The sequence below is a fragment of the Ictidomys tridecemlineatus genome, chromosome 11 (genome assembly GCF_052094955.1).
Source record: "Ictidomys tridecemlineatus isolate mIctTri1 chromosome 11, mIctTri1.hap1, whole genome shotgun sequence".
Classification (NCBI taxonomy): domain Eukaryota; kingdom Metazoa; phylum Chordata; class Mammalia; order Rodentia; family Sciuridae; genus Ictidomys; species Ictidomys tridecemlineatus.
This window is the reverse complement of record NC_135487.1, coordinates 27,818,511-27,839,405: the sequence shown is the minus strand read 5'-3', so window position 1 is coordinate 27,839,405 and position 20,895 is coordinate 27,818,511. Positions and strand designations below refer to the sequence as shown.

The 20,895-nt window shown below is 46.5% G+C and overlaps 2 protein-coding genes across 12 annotated transcripts in view; one reads left to right on the top strand and one right to left on the bottom strand.

Moving 5' to 3' along the window:
- LOC101963192 (microtubule actin crosslinking factor 1) overlaps nucleotides 1-20,895 on the bottom strand; it is a 347,556-nt gene that overhangs the window by 323,675 nt on the left and 2,986 nt on the right. For 10 of the 11 annotated variants that reach the window (XM_078025963.1, XM_078025971.1, XM_078025962.1 and 7 more), the window contains exon 3: nucleotides 19,979-20,250. In XM_078025963.1, the coding sequence (XP_077882089.1) occupies nucleotides 19,979-20,198 (220 nt within the window). In that variant the 5' untranslated portion in view covers nucleotides 20,199-20,250. Of the gene's footprint in view, nucleotides 1-4,828; nucleotides 4,966-19,978; nucleotides 20,251-20,895 lie in introns of those variants that run through there. The other variant, XM_078025965.1, reaches the window with a different exon arrangement.
- On the top strand, nucleotides 4,921-7,675 carry LOC144368003 (uncharacterized). Its single transcript, XM_078025980.1, has 2 exons — nucleotides 4,921-5,828; nucleotides 6,324-7,675. Exon 1 carries the CDS (start codon nucleotides 4,921-4,923, stop codon nucleotides 5,389-5,391), a length of 471 nt encoding a protein of 156 aa, XP_077882106.1. The 3' UTR covers nucleotides 5,392-5,828; nucleotides 6,324-7,675.

Genomic DNA, 20,895 nt, shown 5'->3' with positions numbered 1-20,895 from the left:
CCCAAGTCAGTGCTCTGATTTTTAAAACTTCCCTCTGTGAGGGGGCTGGGGTTATGGCTCAGCAGTAGAGTGCTTACCTAGCACGTGCCAGGCCCTGAGTTTGATCCTCAGCACCACATAAAAATAAATAAAATAAAGGTATTGTGTCCAACTACAATTAAAAAATAAATATAGCTGGGGATGTGGCTCAAGTGGTAGCACGCTCGCCTGGCATGTGTGCGGCCTGGGTTCGGTCCTCAGCACCACATACAAACAAAGAAGTTGTGTCCGCTGAGAACTAAAATATATATATAAATAATTCTCGCTCTCTCTCTCTCTCCTCTCTCTCTAAAAATAATAATAATAAAATTATTTAAAAATAAATAAATAAATAAAAATAAATATATATTGAAAAAAAACTTCCCTCTGTGATACAATGTGAAAGTCTAGGGACATATTTGTGAACAATAATTTTATATCTATTCCTAAATTTATCCATCTTTATAAAACTATTCACATAGGATATTATAAAGCTCAAATAAGATAATGTATATGAAATGCTTTGTAAACTAAAGTACTATATATGTTAAAGATTTTAAAACATTAATACATGCCAATAGCTCATTAATAGTCTCAAAAATGCCAAGAAGTCAGTATTAATCATTTTTCAATAGGTGAAAAACTCAAAGATCAGAGAAGTTAAGCAACCATTCTAACATTACACAGAAGTGGCAGAACTAGGATTGGAGCCCAAGAATGAAAAAATGTAAAGTCTTCTTAGTATATCAAACTGCCTTCTGCATTATTAATATGTAGGTCCTTCACTCCTAACTCTGTGCAGTAAGTTTTTAAGCTATTTTCTGTGATATGATATGATATGATATGATAACAAAGATCAGTCCTAAATAGCTTCATTTAACCCATGGCACCTAGCAAGAACTCTAAAGTTTGTAAGTACCAGAGAGTCGATGTTACCACTGTTGAAATGTGAATGTTCTCTTTTATTCCCAGCCCAGCATGGCACATGAAGATTCTAGTCTTTTAGGCTTTGTGCAAACAGAAAATCTAAAGTCTGCCTGAACCAATGTATGTATTTCCCCTTTTGCTTAACCCACCACCATGAACCCAGATTATGTTTGCTTTTAAAACTCTTCTTTAAAACCTAAAACTATGCCCTATGTGGCTTGCTTCTTCAGTAGAGTGTCTCCCTCCTAGGAGAGAAATTGGATCCTTGCACTGCTCCCTTTCTTCCTTTTCTCCTCTGGTATTCATAAGAACCTCAATCCACAGAAAGGAAAACTTTGTGGCTAGCCATATCATCATCTGGATGAAGTTTCTTAAAATAATTCACCTCTCTTTTTTAAAATATTTTTTTAGTTGTAGATGGACACAATATCTTTATTTTACTTATTCTTTTTTTTTAATGTAGTGCTGAGGGTCGAACCCAGTGCCTCACAAGAGCTAGGCAAGCACTCTGCCACTGAGCTACAACCCCAACCCCTCACCTCTCTTTTATTCCCATATTTACCAAGCAACCGTTTGGGAACTAAGCCTTATGAGCACTTTGGAACAGGAAGAGGGTACCCCAGACAGCAACATAAGTATCCCAATCACTGGACAGGTATTCCCTTATTATGAATTAATAAAACTGGCATACTAGCTGCTTTTTCTCAACCTTCAACGACTCCCCCACCGCCCATGGAGTAAAGCCATAAAAGAATCCTTACAAGCTGGATCCTGCGTTCTTTACAGTATCATATGTTCCCACCAAAACTCTAGCTTTGGTCCCATCCAACTACTTATATCCTTTAAACTCTCCACTCACTCATGCCTTTGCGTGTGCTGTTTATGCCCTCTGTTCTCTCATTCATCTGACTTCCCTCTTTCATCTGGCTAAATTCTATTCATCCCTAAAAGCTTTCTCAATTGTCACCTCCTTTGTCAAACCTCCCAATGGGGATGGGGGGTGTAACTCATCATTAGAGGGCTGGCCTAGAGCAGGGAGCCCTAGGTTCAATCCCTAGGACCATTTAAAAAATAAAAAAAAAAACTTCTCTCAATGAACCCCACAGAGGATAGTCACTCTTCCCTCCTCTTGTTTCCATGGTGCTTTATACAAACTTCTGTTCTAGCACTTATCACGGTATTATAATTACTTGTTTGCATATGTGTTTCCCTGCTAGATGTGAATAACCAAGAACAGGAACCAGATCTCATTCATAATTCTGCCATCTCCAGTGCCTAACACTGTATTACCGCCAATAGAGATGTAATATCTGTTTATTGGGGGATGTTCCCTATTTCTCTTGATTGCTGCCCATTCTGAAACATTGGGATGCAGAATTGTTACCTAAAGCCCCCCATATACTGACCAGTTATTTTAAAGAGACTTTGGGATATTTAGGAAATGAAGGAGAACATTTATGTCCATGCTGAATCATCTAATCCTACCAAGACCATGCTCACTACCAATACACAAGGAAACAGTTGCCAAGCATAGTTCTGGAAAATCCATGCCTGACAACTATTCCTAATACAGGTGCAATACACACAGCTCTGCTTACTTCAGAACACCACAAATATATTATTTCCCTTCTTATCTTTGCCCCTTTCAGGGGGTTTTCTGCAACTGAAACTTTCAGCACTCCTTCTGTATGTGAAAATCCTACTTTAATCTATAGAATGAGGTGACTACAAATTAGTACCAGCAGAAAGAGAGAAAGAAAGAGAGAGTGAAAGCCAAATAATTTGGAGAGTCTAGAACCCCATCATAATCAGTATATTTCCCCATCTCTCTTCAAAACTAATTCTTGGCATTATCCTTACAAACTACCTCCCCTGGCCACTCTATCATTCTAACACACTCCTCTGCTTTGGCAAACAGTCCTCCTATTAAGGGAGTAAGAGGATTTCTAAGTCTGTAAAATGCAGGAATTCCATACAGCAAAGTAACAAAGGCCTGGATGCTAAGCCACTCTGACTTCCCAGGGAGAATGATACAGTAGGAGAAAAGATTGTTCTGCACCTACCATAAAGCAGACTGCACTAACCCCCTCACACAGCTCCTCAAGTTACTTTAGTCAACCATTTTTTACTTATTCCTCCTCTCAAGAAAGAGGTCTGTGTCTGGAAAGAATCAAATTCCTATACACCTGATCAAAGTCCTTCAAAGGAAAGCCAAACTGAGTGAGACAGCTAAAAGGACTGCCCAGATACCTCTCCTGGAACAAGCCCTATTTCCCCCTTCTTCCCCTGCTTCATTGGCCAGGGGTCCAACTCCCTTTCAGTTCCCAGCCATTGGCAATCCAATCCAGTGAGATACTGAGGTTATTTCACCTAGTTTTGGTTTAATTCTGCTGGTTTAAAGCTAGCACGGCCTGAGACAATCCCAGTGTATCCTCCCTCTGAAGAGTGCAGTGTTGCTCAAAAGCCTGCAAAGGAAACTTAATGAAACCATTCACTGAGCCACATTTTTTCAATGAAGTTCTGCAGCACAATCTAACCTCTTTGTGCACTGAAATGATCCACATTTCTTAAAAGAAAGACCACAGGGGGTTGACAGAAAACTTGCTGCAGGCAGAAGAAGCTGGATAGTTTACAGGAGCTGATGCAGAAGGGAACAAGTAGAAGCCCTACCAAGGCCATTTTAGCATTTCATCTAATTGTTTTTTTCCCCCTGCTGCATTCCCAAGCAGAGCTCTAATGCAAGAAGAAGAAGAAGAGGAAGGGGGGGGGGGAGGAGGAAGAGGAAGAGGAGGAGGAGGAGGAGGAGGAGAAAACAGAGAAAGAAAAGGAAAAGAGAGAGAGAGAGAGGTTTTACAGCTTCTTCATTGGTTTCCCTTCAGTGGGTAGGTGTTGTAAACAAGTATGCTGGACTCAGTCATACGGTCTGAAGTTTCCTCTCTTTCAGATGAAAAGAAAGGAAAGGCTAGTCATAAGGATTCCAGCTAAATAAAATAGGAGGAAAGTACTGTCTATGTAGTTTCTGGGAAAAACTCCACCTCTGTGGAAAGCACTGCCTCCCAAAGCAAACTCCCAGAACTGGATGTTAAAGATCAAAGCAGGGGCCTCCCGAGGCCACGCATCCCTGGCTTCCACTTAGGGCACCTACAGCAGTTGGGGAAATGCAGTCCACAGCCCCTATGGCCTGTCAAAACTTTCTGCGCATACACCCGTGGTTCAGGTTAGGCATTAACTTGCAGAACTGCTTCGCAAGACAGCCTCAGGGGGATGAAATCCGAGCTCCGAGACCAATCTTTATTTTTGAGGAAAAGAAGAAATAGACCCTCGCCTGGATCAGGCCCGGACCCCGACGCGGGGGTGGAAGTGGCCTCTTCACCAAAAACTGCACACTCACTGACACGGCTGCCCACCGACCCCCGGACCCCGGGGTGCTCCGCACGTCTCCTCGGGGACTCGCAGACAAAAGCGGGCGAGGGACCCGGGCGGGCGGGCAGAGATCCGAGCCTGTGCGAGGGGATGATCGCACCGAGAGCAGAACGGGTGGTTTTCTCCCGCGCCCGACTCCTCCTCCTCCCCAGCGGCTGCCACAGCAGTCGGTCTCCGGAGCCAGCTCCTTGTCTCGTCTCCTTCCAGCTGGGGCCAGATAATGGGGCAAATACTGTAACTGGCGATATGAAAGCCCCGGCTGCCCTACGAGAGGGTTCCCAAGGCTTATCTCGACTTAGTAAATTAACTGGCCCCGAGACACTGCCGCTGAGGGACAAGCCCGGCGCGGTGGCCGCGACCCCGCCCGGCCGCCCCACCTGCAGCCCGCCCAGCGCACGGGTTCCGAAGGCCACGCCGCGCCGGCCCCCGGCCTCGGACTCAGGCCAGCCCCCGGCCCTACCTTTGTAGCGCTCCAGCACATCCTCGTACGCCTGCACGAACTCTTTCTCCTGGCTGCGGTTGGCCGGCTGCTGACCCGGCACGTAGCCGGCCATGGCCGCCCGCGCCGCGCTCTCCCCCGGCCCCGGGGGGCGCCGGTTCCAGGCCCACGCGCTGAGGCGGCGGCAGCGGCGGCGGCCCCAGCCTTGGCCTTTGTGCGGCTCGCGGGCAGCGGCGGCGCCCTGGATCTCGGTTCTCGGTCCGCCTCACTCGGCCCGGCAGTCGCGCTCTGCTCCTCAGCCTGCTCGCACCCGGCCCGACCGCGCTCCGCCGGTCCCGGCTCGCGTTTCCGCCTCCCCACCCCTCGGCTCCGCTCCTCCCTCAGCCCGCCCCGGCGCGGCGGCGGCGACGGCGGCTCCTCCTGTCAGGAGCGCCAGGCCGAACCGGTTCCCCGCCCCTCTCCCCGCCGCCTCCGCGGCGAGGACGCCCCGGGCTGTGGCCGGCTGGGCCCGGGCTGCCCACTCGGGTCCCCTCGGTGGCTGCCGACCACCGCCCGGCGGGGACCGGGCACTGGAGCCGAAGTGAGCGGGAGGCCGGCCCTGGCGCGAGTCAGGCTGGGTAGGAGGCCTCGCGCGTCAGGATGAAAGGCTGGGAGGGCCGCGGCTGCCCGGAGACCCCCGGGCCGACTCGGCAGAGTGGGCGGGCGGCCCCCGTCAGCGCTGGCCTACACCGGAGCCGGGACAAAGGAGGGAGCCCCCTGGCTGGGGAGAAGTCGAAGTGGGCCTGTGCGGCTCCTGGAGGATCTAGAGAAACCCTAGAGGGACAGCAGAGAGCAAAAGACCAAGATGCCTCAGATCCCAGGGCCAGACAAGGCCGGAACCAGGACAAGGGCAAGATCCAGACAGGCCTGCAGTGTGAGGCCAAAGGGAACACTGCGCCCACAAAGAATCCCAGGAACAAAGGGTTGTCCAGAAGCAGAAGAAACTGAACTGGAAGTGAGGGGGGCAGACCCACATCATGAAGTAAGCCAGGCCAAGGGGCAGAGCCTGAGAAATGACAACTCAAGGAGGAATGGAGGCAGGATTCTGACTGCACCATGGGGTGAATAAGAGGAGACATGAGGACATAAATCCGGGGGGTGGGAGGGTAGACCCAACAGGATTACTAAACTGTGACAGTCTTCCGAACAGAGACTTAGATCAAAAGGGAGAAATGTGGGAACCTGAGACAAAGAAAGGATTTGGAGGCATAACTGGTCAGGGCAGAAAGAAGGAAATCAATTATTCTCCCATCAGAGGAAGGAAAAGGGTAAAGAAAGAAAACTGATAAATATGGGTAAGGATTTATTTTGGACCATTTTGAGGAAGGAGGTCCCAATATCATCGTTCCTCCACTCAATTGTGCATCATTCAATCCCAATATTCCTGGAGTGTGCTAGGGCCAAGAGCAAGCAATGAATGAGGAACTCCGGGCCCATTCAGTGATAATGTTTCCAGTGTTAACTTGATTTTTTGCAGAGATGAAGAGGTGGTTGCAGTAAGAAGCTAGGCTGGGCCAGGTGGGGCACACACACCTATCTCCTGAGGCAGGAAGATTGCAAGTCCTCCGCAACTTTGCAAGCCCCTCTGCAATTTAGCAAGACCCTGTCTCAAAACGAAAATAAAAAGGACTGGGGATGTAGCTCAGTGGTAAAGCTCCCCTGGGTTCAACCCCCAGTACAAAAAAAATTAAAAAGTTGGTTAACATCACAAGGGCACATGAGCAAGTGAGAAAATTCATGCAGCACTGAGCAGCCAAAATTGAGACTTGGACTTCCATCTCAGTTCCCATTCTCAAGATTTTGAAAGAGGAGCTTCTTATCTCCAGGGCAGGGATAGTATCTTTGAACTTTGGAGGAATGCCAAATATTTGGTCAATCAGTGCTCAGCTCATTAAGAAAAAGAAATGATGCTTTTCACAAATAGGTTTCCACATCACATCATGATCAGATATTGGATGAACAAGTCATTAATCATATCTTTCTCCATCAAGTTCTGGGTGTGGAGATAATACAGGGAAGGGCCTGAAGGAGGACAGGACTGCACCTTAGACAAATGCTCATTTCCTTCCAATTTAATTTTGGGTGCTTTAAAAAAAAAAAAAAAGGCAAGCTAGTTCACAGTTTGGTGTCAGCTGCTAATGAGCTCAGTCTACTAAAAGAAAGGGAATAAGTTGGAGGTATGTTATTTTTAGATAAATAAAGACTTTTAGTGGAAAATTCACCATGAAGGAGTTGGTAATTAATGGGACAGCACTTTTTCATAAATAGAGGATATAGAAATGCTAACTCTGGGGATCTTGACTGTATCAGTGCTGAGTCACTGCATTTCCTATATTACTTTATAACAGTAGGACTAAGAAGGCCCAGACACAAATATACATATACACTCCTCCACCATCACCCCCTACAGACATCTGCCTCCTCATTTTCACTGCAGCAAATAGAAAAGCTTCTCCATCCCCTCCAGGGGCTGCTACAAGAACAGTGACTGATGCCTACCAAACATGAGGAAATAACAGAGTCAAGAATGAAGAGTCTACTCTGAGAACCAGGCTGTGCTGAAGGCCCGAGGGGTTGTGGGTAGAGGCAAGGGGGATGAAATTCCAATTAAGAAACTGGGTGTGGTGATTCATACCTGTAATCCCAGCAATTTGGGAGGCTGAAACAGGAGGATTACAAACTTGAGGCCAGCCTAAGCAATTTAGGGAAACCAAATCTCAAAATATAAAGAACTGGGGATGGGGGCTCAGTGGTAGAATGTCTGCCTAGCATGCATGAGGCCCTGGGTTCAATCCCCTACCATAAAATAAATAAATAACACAGTAGAAAGTTCTAGTTTGGGTTGTGTGGCTGAAGCGCTTCTGTTAGACTCAAGTTGCTTTCTTAGCCAGGCATGGTGGAAATCCCAGTGACTTGAGATGCTGAAGAAGGAGGATGGAAAATTCAAGGCCAGCCTCATCATACAGCAAGACCCTGCCCCCAAATAAATAAATAAATAAATAAATATAAGAACGGGGATCTAGTTTAGTAGTAAAGCACCCTAGGTTCAATCCCCAATACAAAAAAAAAAAAAAAAGTTGTTTTCTTGACAAAATTTGCATTTAAATACTCCCAAGAGAGTTTGAAGTAACCCATTCTTCTAATGAATGGAAAGGGGGAAGTCCACATGTTTGGCTGATGTTCCTGTTTTATACAGAGAAAATTTTACAAGGCTGCAGAAACAAAGCGACTGCTGGGGTGGGGGATGGGAAGAGGAAGCCTACAAAAGGGAGGTTTTTGGTTTTTTTCAAGCAAGAGTCTAAATTTATAGCCAGACCACACAATCAGGAAAGTTCTGAGGCTTTCTCCTTTTGGCCTGTGATTTTCCTTTTCTGGTGAGTGAGCTGGCTGTTGAATTTCTGAGGAGGGTGCAATAGAGGAAGCAAGATGTACTCAGGAGGGCATCTACTGGGAGAGAAGGGTAATACAAGGAAATAAAGTCCTTTTTTTCCTTGAAGTCCTCCCCTTCCTATCAAATGCACTTCTCTCTTAAGTCCTGCCACTTAACTTCTTTCAGCTCCTCATTTGTGCTCTCTCACCTCAGGGCCTTCCCACCTGTTCCTCTCCCTGGCTGTACCCCTTCATCAATGTTCTTTTAGCCTGGTTGACTTTTTTTTTTTTTTTTTTTCAGTACATGGGATTGAAACCAGGGACTCTATTTCTAAACTACATCCACAGCCCTTTGTTGTTATTGTTGTTTATTTTGAGACAGTCTCTCACTAAAGCTGGTGTCAAACTTACTTGTGATTCTCTTGCTTCAAAAACCTTCCAAGGTGCTGAAATTGTAGGTGTGCTTCATCATGCCTGGTAGCCTGGCTGACTTCTAACTCATGCCTCTACCAGAAATCTGATGGAGAAGCCTTCGGGATCCCCCAGGTTAACAGCTCCTCCTGCACCTTTGCATTCCCCTTTTGTAATATTTAGCACATTTGAAATTATGGGTTCAGTGTCTTTAATCCTTTATTAAGTGCCAGCTCCTTGAGGCCTGGGACTCTTGTCTATCTTGTTCACCTCAAAATCCTTAGCATGTAGCAAACAACCTAGCATATATGGGTCACTCATTGAATATTCTTTAAATTTTTATTAAATACATAAATGAATGAACCACAGGATCCAAAAATATTCAGCTGTCTGTGGCTTTTGACTAGGCTTGGGCATTTCAGAAGATGGTATGGGCTGGAACTGGAACTCAGTGGCAGAGTGTAGCATATGGAGTCCTGAGTTCAGTCCCTAACATAGGCATGTGAGGACCTGGGGGTTGTTTACATACACACACACACACACACACACACACACACATATACACATACAAATTGGTTGGGCACAGTGGTGCTCGCCTGTAATCCCAGCAACTCTGGAGGCTGAGGCAGAAGGATGGCAAGCTCAAGGCCAGCCTGGGCAACTTGGTGAGGCCCTGTCTCAAAATAAAATAGACTAGAAGTATGAATGGGAAGTATAGCTCAGTGGTAGAGCACTTGCCTAGCATTCACAACGCCCTGGTTCAATCCCCAGTGCCACAAGAGAGAAAAAACTTTCTCACAGCATCCCTTATCTAAGCCTAGCATTTAAAGTCCTCCACATTTTGATGTCTACTTTTGATTTCAGGCTTATCCTCCCCCATGACACCCCCATGGGCAGCATCTTCCCTTGTAATCAAACTCAGACCCTTCTACTCTTCCTACCACCACTCCAACTCCAATGTATTACAGTCCTACTTTGAAAGTTCATCTTAAACAAAGTGAAAGTTATTTTTAATCAACCCAAGGAGAAGAGGTTTTTTCAAAATCCCAACAGCATTTTCTTTCCCCCTCTTTCTGAAGCTTTAGCCAAATATGTTATGGGTATCCACATGGCAGCCTCCTTAACCTCCCAGTTCATCAGTTCTTTGAGGACAGAGACATCGATTTCTCCCCCATAGGATCTAACACAGTACTTCACCTAGTAGATGATCATCACCTAGTATATGATCAATAAGTTGCTCCCCCAGCACTGAAAAAAAAAAAGCAAATAAATTTTAAAAAACTAAAACTCTATATTTACTGGAGAAATGGATGCTTCACTGAACATATATGGAGGTTGGTATTGGAGGCAGGACCTGATTCAAGATGACTGAGAATTGATTTCAATGTCTTCTCAGTGATCAAGGGTACTTCATGTGCTGAGAGAAAAAAGAAGAGTACAGATCATTTCTTCCACTAATGCTCCTCCCCAGCCTCTCAAAGACTTACTGGAGCCCCACTTTTTCAAACTGGCTCATGTTACACTATTTTACATGTGTTAACTGATGCTTTATAAATACATTTGCTAGTAGGGTGTGTGGTGTGTGTTCTCTCCATCCTTTCTTGAAGGGTAGGCTGTCTCCATTGCCTTTTATATTTCCCACTGTGAGGACAGGCCCAGCTTTATCCTTTGGACTGCTCTTTGAAAAGGATTGCCTAGTTCTAGTCTCAGACATCCTGCATCCAGGCTTGGTTCCACCAGCCTCTTGGGCACTGCCTTCCGTCAGTCCCAGTCCAAATTCCCTTTCTGCACAGCTCCTGGAAACTCTTAGCTTTGCCTTAAATTCTCAAATCCACTATGGGGTAGGAAGCCTTTGTCTGCTCTCATGCTGCCCTCTTCTGTTCAGAAAGTACAACATCTCTTATTTAAGAATCCTGGTTGGTGCCAGCCACCCAGGAAGACAAGATCCCTGCCACCGGCAGCTCGTTACCATAGCAACCCACAAAATGGTTACCCAGCCATCTGGGTAACCATAGCAACTGGTTAAGTCTTTCTACCTCAGCCTCTCCCTAGGCCGTTTCCCCCAATTTGTCAGGACCAATGCCAAAGAATCTCCAGTCCTTACTGGGGAAAATGAGCAAAGGGTGACCCCCAATACACAACTGTCCCAAAGGGGTGTGGAATGCCTCACCCACCTGGACTTCCCAAGGCACAGTGGAGATAATGGGTTAAAGACACTGTGTAGATGTTAGCTACTATTACACTGCTGTGCCTTTTAGTGGAAGAGGTTGTGGGTCACTCTAGGAGGAGCTAGAGTCATTCCCAATTTAGTCCCTTACTAGCTGAGAGACCTTGAACAGGCTACTGAACTCTGAGGGTGTCCATCTCCTCTACTGTAGCACTCTGCTAAAATCTTTGATTGGATCCAATACAACATGTAACATGCTAAGCACAAAGCGTAACATTCAGAATTTAACAATAATAGTTAGAAAAGGTACTGGCCCCTCTGGCATCTCCCAGCCTTATGTGAATAAAACTTGCAGTTTCCCTCTCCAAGGAATCAGGACAACGATAATGTGAGCCCTACTCAACCACCCCAATCTCTCTTTCTGCTCTGGGGCAGGAGAGTGTTTCATCCTGTGAAGGGCCCCTGAGGTTCCTACCAAACAGGCATGTGGTATACTCTTAGGGGAATTGGGAGGTTCCCTAAATTGGGAAGTGTGGCAATTTAATCTATGAAGCTTCCTCCACTGGAATCTCTCTCTTCCCAACATCATCTCAGGATAGTTGCTTCTGAAGGGGCAGTGACAGGCAGCCTGGAACTGAGCACAAAGCCCCAAGAGGCTCTACAGTGTGGTGGCCATTGCTCTCAGGTGAGATCAGAATCACATGGAACAACATGTGCCTCAACCTGCCCTTCAGCATCAGGGCAGGCCTGGGGCACAGGCTCCTCTCACAAGAACAGAATTTCTTCCCTCCTTGAAAACTGCCATCCTATTGCATCTCAACTTCAGACTCTTGAGACTGAATCCTCAAAATTCTTTTTTTTTTTTTTTTGAGAGAGAGAATTTTAATATTTATTTCTTAGTTTTTCGGCGGACACAACATTGTATGTGGTGCTGAGGATCGAACCCGGGCCACATGCATGCCAGGCGAGCGTGCTACCGCTTGAGCCACATCCCAGGCCCCTCAAAATTCATTTTTTAAATACTTTCCTCAATCAGCTAGCAGGGTCCTGATTCAAACCCAAGGTCCATGGGCTTGAGGTATTTTAAGCAACAAAGACAGACACCATCCTGAGAAATCAGCTTCCATTGACAGAACTAGTATCCGTAGCCTCACTCTGTGTGTTCTGGGAGTATAGCATAAACAGCTGGAAGGACCAGAGGGTGGTAGAACAACACCAGGAAGGACTCGTGGCTCCTAGGGCCCGCACTGAAGTTAGAATCCCTAATGAAACCTCTGGGCAGTGGGTCAAATGGCACTGGCTCCACTTCAGACATGGATTCTGAAGCAGATACACTGACATATTTACAACTGAGGGAAAGGTGATACAATATAATAGGTAAAAAGTAAGGCAGGGAGGGCTGGGGTTATGGCTCAGTGGTAGAGCCCTTGCCTAGGATGTGTGAGGCACTGGGGTTCGAGTCTCAGCACCACATATAAATAAATGAACAAAATAAAGGTTCATTAACAACTAATAAAAATTTTAAAAAGTAAGGTAGGGAAAAGCATGTGGTTACCCAAACTTTCTTTTACATAAGTGGGGAGGTGGGAGTGGGGGTACATGAATAAAATAAGATTGCCCATGATTGATGATTCTTATTGCTGGGTGATAGGTGCTCGTAATACTATTCTACTTTAGGTTTGAAATGGTCCCCAAAGCGCTGGGGCTTTGGAGTTAGGCCAACCTCAAGCACTGCCCTCAGAGACTCCAAAGGGAGTCTTGTGCATGAGGGGGGTCTAAGGGGCACCGTGCATACTGAGTAATGCTGAATCCAGCTCCTCTATTTGCCTACTGATGACCTCAGAAAAGTTCCTTAACATTTTTTTCATCTGTTGAGAATAGCAACAGCTTTCCAGGGTTTTGTGAAGATTAAATGATGTCTGTAAAATGCCTGGTGCACATCATGACTCTACATAGTAATCTTCCCAGCTATTATTTACTAGGAGAGCCCAGCTGGCACCACTCTCAGGAGCTCCTGAATTAAGTCCAGAGTTTATTCCCCAGCCCACCCTCTGGATCCTTTAATTCCTAACTGCCACCAGCTGTTCTCTTTTCATTTTCCTTCCTTCCTTCTTACTGAGGCCAAAGAAAGTAGAGCAGGAATAGAAACAAGTAACAGGGATGTGCCGTCTCTCTTCAGGTTGTCCTAGCAAGATCCTTTTTTTTTTTTTCCCTAACCCAGATCAAATGCTGTCATTACTCTAGGCCTGGGAGAGGCAGAAGCAGAAGGAGGACCTTCCCTCTCAAAATTCATCAAAAGTCTCTTTGGCTCAAGCTGCATCTAATTGCCTTCATAGACAGGAGCTGGGCTCTGAAGCCCAGTCTGAGCCTAGAACAAGGTAGCCCTAGGGATGTTTGTTAAATGAGCAAGTGCATGATCAATGAATGAGAAAGAGGATAAATCAAGCACTTTGTAGATCAAAGAAGCAGTGTATGAGTGAATGAATTATATTAATGAGAATAGCTAAATGTATGAAGGACTAACTGCGTAGCAGTCACAGGGCTGGGCAATATCGTCCAATCCACTCTGCAAGACTCTGAGGTAGCCCTCTTGCTCCCCCATTGTAATAATGAGAAAGTGAGGCTCATGAGATTAATAACTTTCCAGGGAACTGGCAAGTGAGTAATAAAATGAGGACTCCAATGGACTCCAGAAGACATTTCCTTTATGAATGAATGGAAGAGTAAGCTGTTGTGGAAATGAACAGCTAAATGAGGGAGAGGTGGGAAGGTCATGCCCACAGAAGCAGAATTCTCCCCTTGACCTCAAGGGAAAATCCTAGCCAGGCACAGTGGCACAGGACTAAGGCTGAAGCAAGATGATTGAAAGTTTGAGGCCAGCCTCAGCAACTTACTGAAGTCCTAAGTCATTTAGTAAGACCCTGTCTTAAAATATAAAAATGCCTGGGGATATAGCTCAGTGGTAAAGTGCCACTAGGTTCAATTCCCAGTACCAAGAAAGAAAAGAAAAAAATAAGCAAAAGCTTAGTATCTTTTAGGGTAGGGATGGGGCCCAGCACAGCACAAAACATCAGTCCATAACAACTCTTCAAATTACAGGGGCTCCAGACCTTCTTATAGCAGCATCCTCAGTCCAGGCAGAGATTCCAGCCAGGCACACCCACTTCTGTCCCTACAGAAGAGCCAAGGCAGAGCCAGGAAATTGGCCAGCTTCTGACAGGTGGCAATTGTCACAGGGCCAAATCATGGCAGGTCCTAGCCACAGCAACCAGGAAAGGAGATGCTGACCAGGCTCACTATAGCAGCTGGTGATGATTATTAATGTTCACACTCAGGTTTGTTCAGAGACCTTTCCCTGGAGGACAGGGGGGCTGCTGAAGTCAGGACAAATGCAGCCTAGATCCTGCTGCAATGTCAGCTCCTCTGGTGGCATCTAATCTCTGAACTCATGGGACTGAGAAATGATGACCTTCCACAATCCCCAAGGTAACCAGTCCTTCCCTTATATTCCTACCCTCCAGAACAGAGTCACAGCCAGAGTGCCATTCCAGATCTTTCTCTGTATCACCTAGAAGTCATTAGAAAAGCAGGATGGGAGGCCGATAGCATAAAGACAGCACTGCACCTTGCAATGCAGCAGCCACCTCCCTTACCAGCTGGGATCCCACAGGGACCTGAGCCTCAAAGAAAGGACAGATTGGCTGTCTGTTCCACCGCCTGCACAGAATTCTGCCCACGTGGTCATTTTCCATCCCTGCAGCTAATGTGACCCAGATTTACTTTCAAAGAGTAGAGCTGAGCTGGTGATGTGTAGCTACAATTCACTCTGCCCCAATTTCAGGGGACTCTCCTGTTCATCTCTCCTGCTCCTGAAACCGAGCTCCAGGGCCAGGGACTCTGAACACTGCCAAGAAGGAGAGAAGCTGGGAAGGAGGAGGAGCTGATTTGGATTCAAATCTTGGAATAGCCTGGGGCAAGGAAAGTTGCCTGCCCAGGAGTAAGGGCCCCAGTGGAATTGTTTTCTGGGGCCCCATCTTCCATTCCTGAATTCCTTTCTTTTCACTCAGGGCCAGATAAACCACCTTCCATTTGCTTTCTGACAAAGCCCTAGAGCAAACAAGGAAGGGACGGAACTAAGAGGCTCAAAGACCCTGCTGGCCTGGGAAACTGCTGGCTTCCTGAATTCTCCACTGCCTCTTCTGGTTGCCAGGGAAGTTACAAGGAATGACCCCACCAAGTGCAGTAAGAGGTCTGTGAAGGTGTTTGTCCAGCACGTTCTGGTCCTCATTCGGTGACCACTGGAAGCAGGTATCATCACTTTCCTTCTACAGATAAGGAAACCAAGGCTTCGAGGAGTGGGATCATTTACCTAAGTTTTCTGACTCTACAGCCAGTTATCTCCACAGTGCCTGGCACAAGGCTGGGGCTCTATTTTTTTTTTTAGGTACTGGTGATTGAACTCAGAGGTGCTTTACCACTGGGCTACATCCCCAGTCCTTTTTATTTTATTTTACTTTTTTTATTTTGAGACAAGGTCTCTCTAAATTGTTGAGAGTCTAGCTAGAATTGCAAGTTGCCCAGGATAGTCTGCAACTTGCAATCCTCCTGTCTCAGCCTCCCGAGTCTTTGAGATTACAGGTATGTTCCACTGCACCTGGCTATCTCAATCTATTTTGTTTTATTGAATGAATGAGTGAATAAAGTTAATAAGGAAGCAGAGAGAAGTCGTGGGATGTCTTCTCAGAGCTCCTATCCTAGAGGAGAGATGAATACACACAGAAGAGGAGCAGGCTCACCTCTCTAACCAACACTGAGCTCTAGGGCTGCCTGCCACAGGCAGAAAGGCAAGATGGGATTCCTGACTACAGTGAGCTCCAGATCAGATGGGAAAACAAACCTAGAAACAACAAATAACATAAGGCCAAACAAGGGATGGAAAGATACACCACTGCTGTCTGACCAAAGAGATCAGGGAAGGCTTCCTGGAGGAGGCCACAATGGAGCAGACCATGGGAATGATTCATTCAGCAGCACCTGCTGAGGGTTTCCAGAAATGAATCCCAAGGATGCTTGCAGCCCCATGTATACAATACACACAGGGATGTAATAATTTTTTTCCTTCTTGTCCTCTCAACCAGGCTGAGTTCCATGAAGAAAGAATCACATCTTCAGCTGTCTTTGAATATCAATGACAAAAACAGGAAGGTCCTGAATATGTGATGTTAGATGTGGGCTAACATCTAATGGGTAGATGATGAAGTCCTCCTGCACCCAACCCTACCCTAGCCCAGGAGAGACACTTTACTGCCATCTGCAAGAAACTAGTCATATAAATACAAATCTACAATGAAACAAATGTGAACAGTGCCCCCTAGAGTTGTGAAGATGCAAAACTGTGCACTACCTCTCTTGTACCCTGTGTATCATCCACTCCGCACAGGCCTCAAGGAATACAGCCTTTTTTTCCACTTACCCTTTCTACCCTTTGGGGTTATGCTCCTTGCTAAAATAACCTCCCAGCTCCCTCTTTTTTGATGCCCGCTCTCCTCCAGTGAGTAAGGGTATTATGTCTGCTGTTCACTAGACAGAGCCAGGGGGGATGAGGCAAAGTTCCCTCCATCGATTTATTTCTTTTTAATTGTTTTTAGTTGTAGATGGACACAATACCTTTATTTTATTTATTTATTTTTTATGTGGTGCCGAGGTTCAAACTCAGTGCCTCACATGTGCTAGGCAAGTGCTCTACCACTGAGCCACAACCCCACCCTTAGGTAGGGATTTTTTTTTTTTTAAGAAATTTTTTAATATTTATTTTTCAGTTCTCGGCAGACACAACATCTTTGTTGGTATGTGGTGCTGAGGATCGAACCCGGGCCACACGCATGCCAGGCGAGCGCGCTACCGCTTGAGCCACATCCCCAACCCAGGTAGGGATCTTAAGGCCTTTCCCAGAAGTGACCAAAAGTTCTCTCAGGTGATTCTGGTGACCAAGTTAGCTATTGAGATTGTCACTTGCAAAAGAGTCAGATTGGGCTGGTTGCCTAAACAATGGAAATAGCAATGTGCATGGAGATAGGAGATCTGTGTCTGCCAGTCCTGTGTGACTATAGAAAAGTCCCTTAAGGCCATGTGTCTTGCCCAGCACATACTGCTATTATGAAATCTCTGTGTAAACCATAAAGCTGATGAATAGAAAGAAGGCGCTCTCATGAACGACTCTTGTCACACACAGTTCAGTGTGGCTGAGCTTAGGGCGTTGAGAACAGGGCTGGTAAAGGAGGAAAAAAATGGACAGAAAGAATGAGGACAGAAGACAGAAGGATGAATGGGGCTGCAGCATGTGTGAAGCCCCTAGAATCTGTCTTGACTTTGAGACTGAGAGCAGCAGGTTTCTCCGTCCTGAGTGGCCTCTGGACTCTGATACATGTGACCAGCAGGGTGCCCCCACAGGTTTCTCAAGCAAGGATAAAGCTCTGAAACCAGCTTAGGACAAAATGGGCCCAGGGAAAGGGGAGTCAGTCCTCGGTGAGACTGATCCACACACCCCCACCCAGTTTCATAATCCGGATCCAGGGGGAGGGGAAAGCGGTTCAGGCCACAGCTGGCTTCCAGTGAAGCCTGACTTCACTTCCTCCCAGAAGGAAATCTCCGCTACAGAGCTTCAGAGCATCCAGGGTCTCTCAGGCATGACCCTCCTGCACCTCACATGAAGGAGTCCCCGCAGAGCCAAGGCTGCCTTCCTCATTACCCCAGTGCAGCCCCCACGACATTCTAAAATCACATGGAGATTTCAGCCAGACCCTAAAGTAGCAGTCCCGCCTTAACTGCTGCCTCTCCTGCAAAAGAAACACGCCCAACTGCAGCACACAAGTTATTTATAACCATGGCAATCTCCCATTTTCAGCCTCACTGGCCCAGCCCCCTCCTCAAGACAGTCATTCCGTGGTGTCAGGATGCAAAGATCAGCCTCTGTGCCAGGAACAGAACATGCACACTCCCATCCCTCCATTCAGTTGATCCAGCAGGGTCCCCAGGGGCTTTGCCTGGGCATTAAGCCCCCTTGAGTCTATCCCACTCAGATTCTTAAACAGTCTAGACTCCAGATTCTTAAACAGCAGGGCCTCCCTAGAGAAGATTGAAAGAGGAAATCACCACACAGCAACCTAGAAGTATATAGGAGTGAAGGAGGATGGGAAAGAGAGCATAAGGAAGAGAGCATAAGCATCCACTCTGTCTTCAGGAGAATGAGAGGTTCGTGAGTCAGAGGCCCCTGAGTCATGGCCCTTCAAGGCTGTCCCTTCCTGCATCCTAGGGACAGCTCTGGAACTTTATTACTGGCTGGTGCCTAAGGCACAAAGGGCTTGAGAAGAACTTCCTCCAAGGGCTCTCTATGGCTCACCAACAGGAGTTAAAACTGCAGTCTGCCTTCCGGGGCCCACTGCTGTCTCCTCCACAGGCTCTCACTCCTGCTAAAAGCTTCTTGGGATGACTTGAGCCCACATACCCCTCTCTGGGTCTAACCTCCCATTACAGCCCACTGCTTGTTCCTGGCTCACAATCTGACGCCTATTAGCTTCTAAACACTCCTGGTTTTCCTTCCGTTATTCAATACTGGTTGATCTCTAAAGTGTACAAGGCCCTGTGCAAGTCACTGGGGTCAACACATAAACAAGCCACAGCCCTGAATCACTCACAGTCCTGAGGGAGTGGTGGGCTCCCTGTGGGGTAACTGCTACCCTGTTGAAGGGAACATGGAGGAAAGAAAAGCATGAATATGCGAGCGGAGGAGGGAGCTTTGGATACCACTAGGGGCATTAGGGACAGAGGAGGCGGAACTTAAAAGAGGAGGAGGGGTTATCAGTGTCTTACTGAGAAGAAAATTAAAGCATGAAGGTTTGATCCTGCAAGCGGCATCCCTCTGGAGGGCAAGTTACAGTACAACATGCAGGGTGCTTGCGGGTAAAGGTGGCAGCAGGTGAAGCCGAAGAGATAGAACAGGGCCTGGTTTTGATGTACCTTTGTGCTGACGCCTTTATTTCACAGGCATTGTGGAGCTAAAGGTGGTTAGAAAGCACCTGAGTAATAGGATCAGGTGTGCATTTTAGAATAAAACACTGTTAATCATGTGGAGGCAGCAGGGACAAGACTGAGAGAATAAGAACTATTAGGTGGTTGGTTAGAAGGTCCAGGTGAGAGATGATAAAGGGCACATAATTCGAGAGACACAGATGAGGCAGCAGGACAGGCTTTGGCAATGGATGGAAAGCAGGTGATGTCACTGAATTAGCTGCAGGCGCTGCTCATCTGTGCCGTGACACCAAGGCCTGCTTAGATGGTGAGCACACTCCAGGGAAGCAGCTCTGGATGCCTTCAGTGGAAGCAGCTCCTTTACTGAGTGAAAAACCCTGCTAATGGCTTTCCACACATTATCTCTGTAACCCTCAAGGCATCCCTTCACAGGGGCATTCTTAAGGAAACTGAGGTTCAAAGAGGATAAGGGAGTTGCCAGAATCACACAGCTGGGCAGCAGCAGGGTCACAGTCCAGTGCCTTGCCTCTTTGACTCCAGAGCCTACACTCATACCACTGCTGCTTGTTGGCAAAGGAGAACTGGGCACCTTCCCACACAGTACCAGGCAGGCCCAGCCCTCACACCAAGCTATGGTGTGAGAAGATACACACAGTTTGGAAAGGTGATATGAGTGAAACCAACCTCTCTGAGGATTTCATTGTAAGGAAATAATAAAACAGAATTTAAAAGTTATTATTCTTAACCATGTTCACTGCAGCATTGTCTACTAGGACAGAAAAGAGAGAAAGGAGTAGGATTTATAAAACCATGAAATATTACACAGCCTTTAAAAATAACTATAAAGTCTGAGAGGTAACATGGAAATTTTTGTTTTTATCTAAGAGTAACTGAAGAGTCAGATTCAGAATGGCATCTAAATAGAAAATATGATCAAATGGGGCAAAGATAAGGAAGAAGATTCAGAAATGAGAACAGATCCTATGTTAGCCTAGGGGCAAGCAGAGTTTCCTCTTTCAAGTTTTTCTTTAATGTTATTTCATCAACAGTAATAATAACAAATTAGATTCCCCCTCCATTCCCCACCCAGCCAGGGCAAACTGGCACATTCTTCCCTCACACCCACAGCATCCTGTTTGCTGGGGGACCTCTCTTACCAGCAACTCTGACCACAGCACGCTCTGCAGGGTCCAGAACCGAATCCTGGCTTTTCCGCTTTTTCTGCTCATGCAGTGGCAGGTTCCAGGGCAAAGTATCCCCTGGGGGACAGGGAGAGAGGCTCCCTGACCGCTCACTCCGGTAAGACCTTTCACTCCGACATGACCGTTCGCTGCGACAGGACCGCTCACTGAGCGTTTCTTCATCGGAGGAAGACATGGCTCAGAAGTGGGCTGCAGCAGGAGGACCTTGGAGTCCAAGGAGACAAGACCTGGAGGAGAGAGGGATGAATATGAGCAGAGTGAAGGGGGGTCACCTGAAGAACAAATTGGGAATCAGGAAGCAGAGGTTCTGGTCCTGGTTCTGCCACTGACTTGACCTCTTGATCTATCAGGACCTCATCTGCAAAATGAGATGATAATGATACACAGCAAAACTAATTCAGAATTTGGACAAAATCATATATTATATAACATATGTAAAGACACCTATAAGTCTTTTTTTTTTGGTGGTGGTAGTAATGGGAATTGAATCCAAGAGTATTCGACCACTGAGCTACATCCTCAGCCTTTATTATTCATTTTGAGACAGGGCCTCCCTAAGTTGCCCTGGCTATCCTTGAACTTGCAATCCTCCTGCCTCAGCCTCCTGAATAGCTGGTATTACAAGCATGAGCCACCATGCCTGGCTAAAAAGCTTATAAATCTTAAACCACTTGGCCAGGGATGTAGCTCGGTGTTAGGAGGATGCTTGCTTAGCATGCTTACGGCCCTGGGTTCTTAACCATGTTCACTGCAGCATCACCAAAACAAACAAAAATCTTAAACACACACACACCAAATATCCTAAAAAACTATGTGAATATTAGTAGTTCCTCTGTTTTGTTTTGTTTTTTTCCTGGTACCAGGGATTGAAC

Excerpts from the sequence above, each read along its gene's own strand:
- LOC144368003 (XM_078025980.1), top strand. The coding sequence starts at position 4,921 with ATGGCCGCCCGCGCCGCGCTCTCCCCCGGCCCCGGGGGGCGCCGGTTC.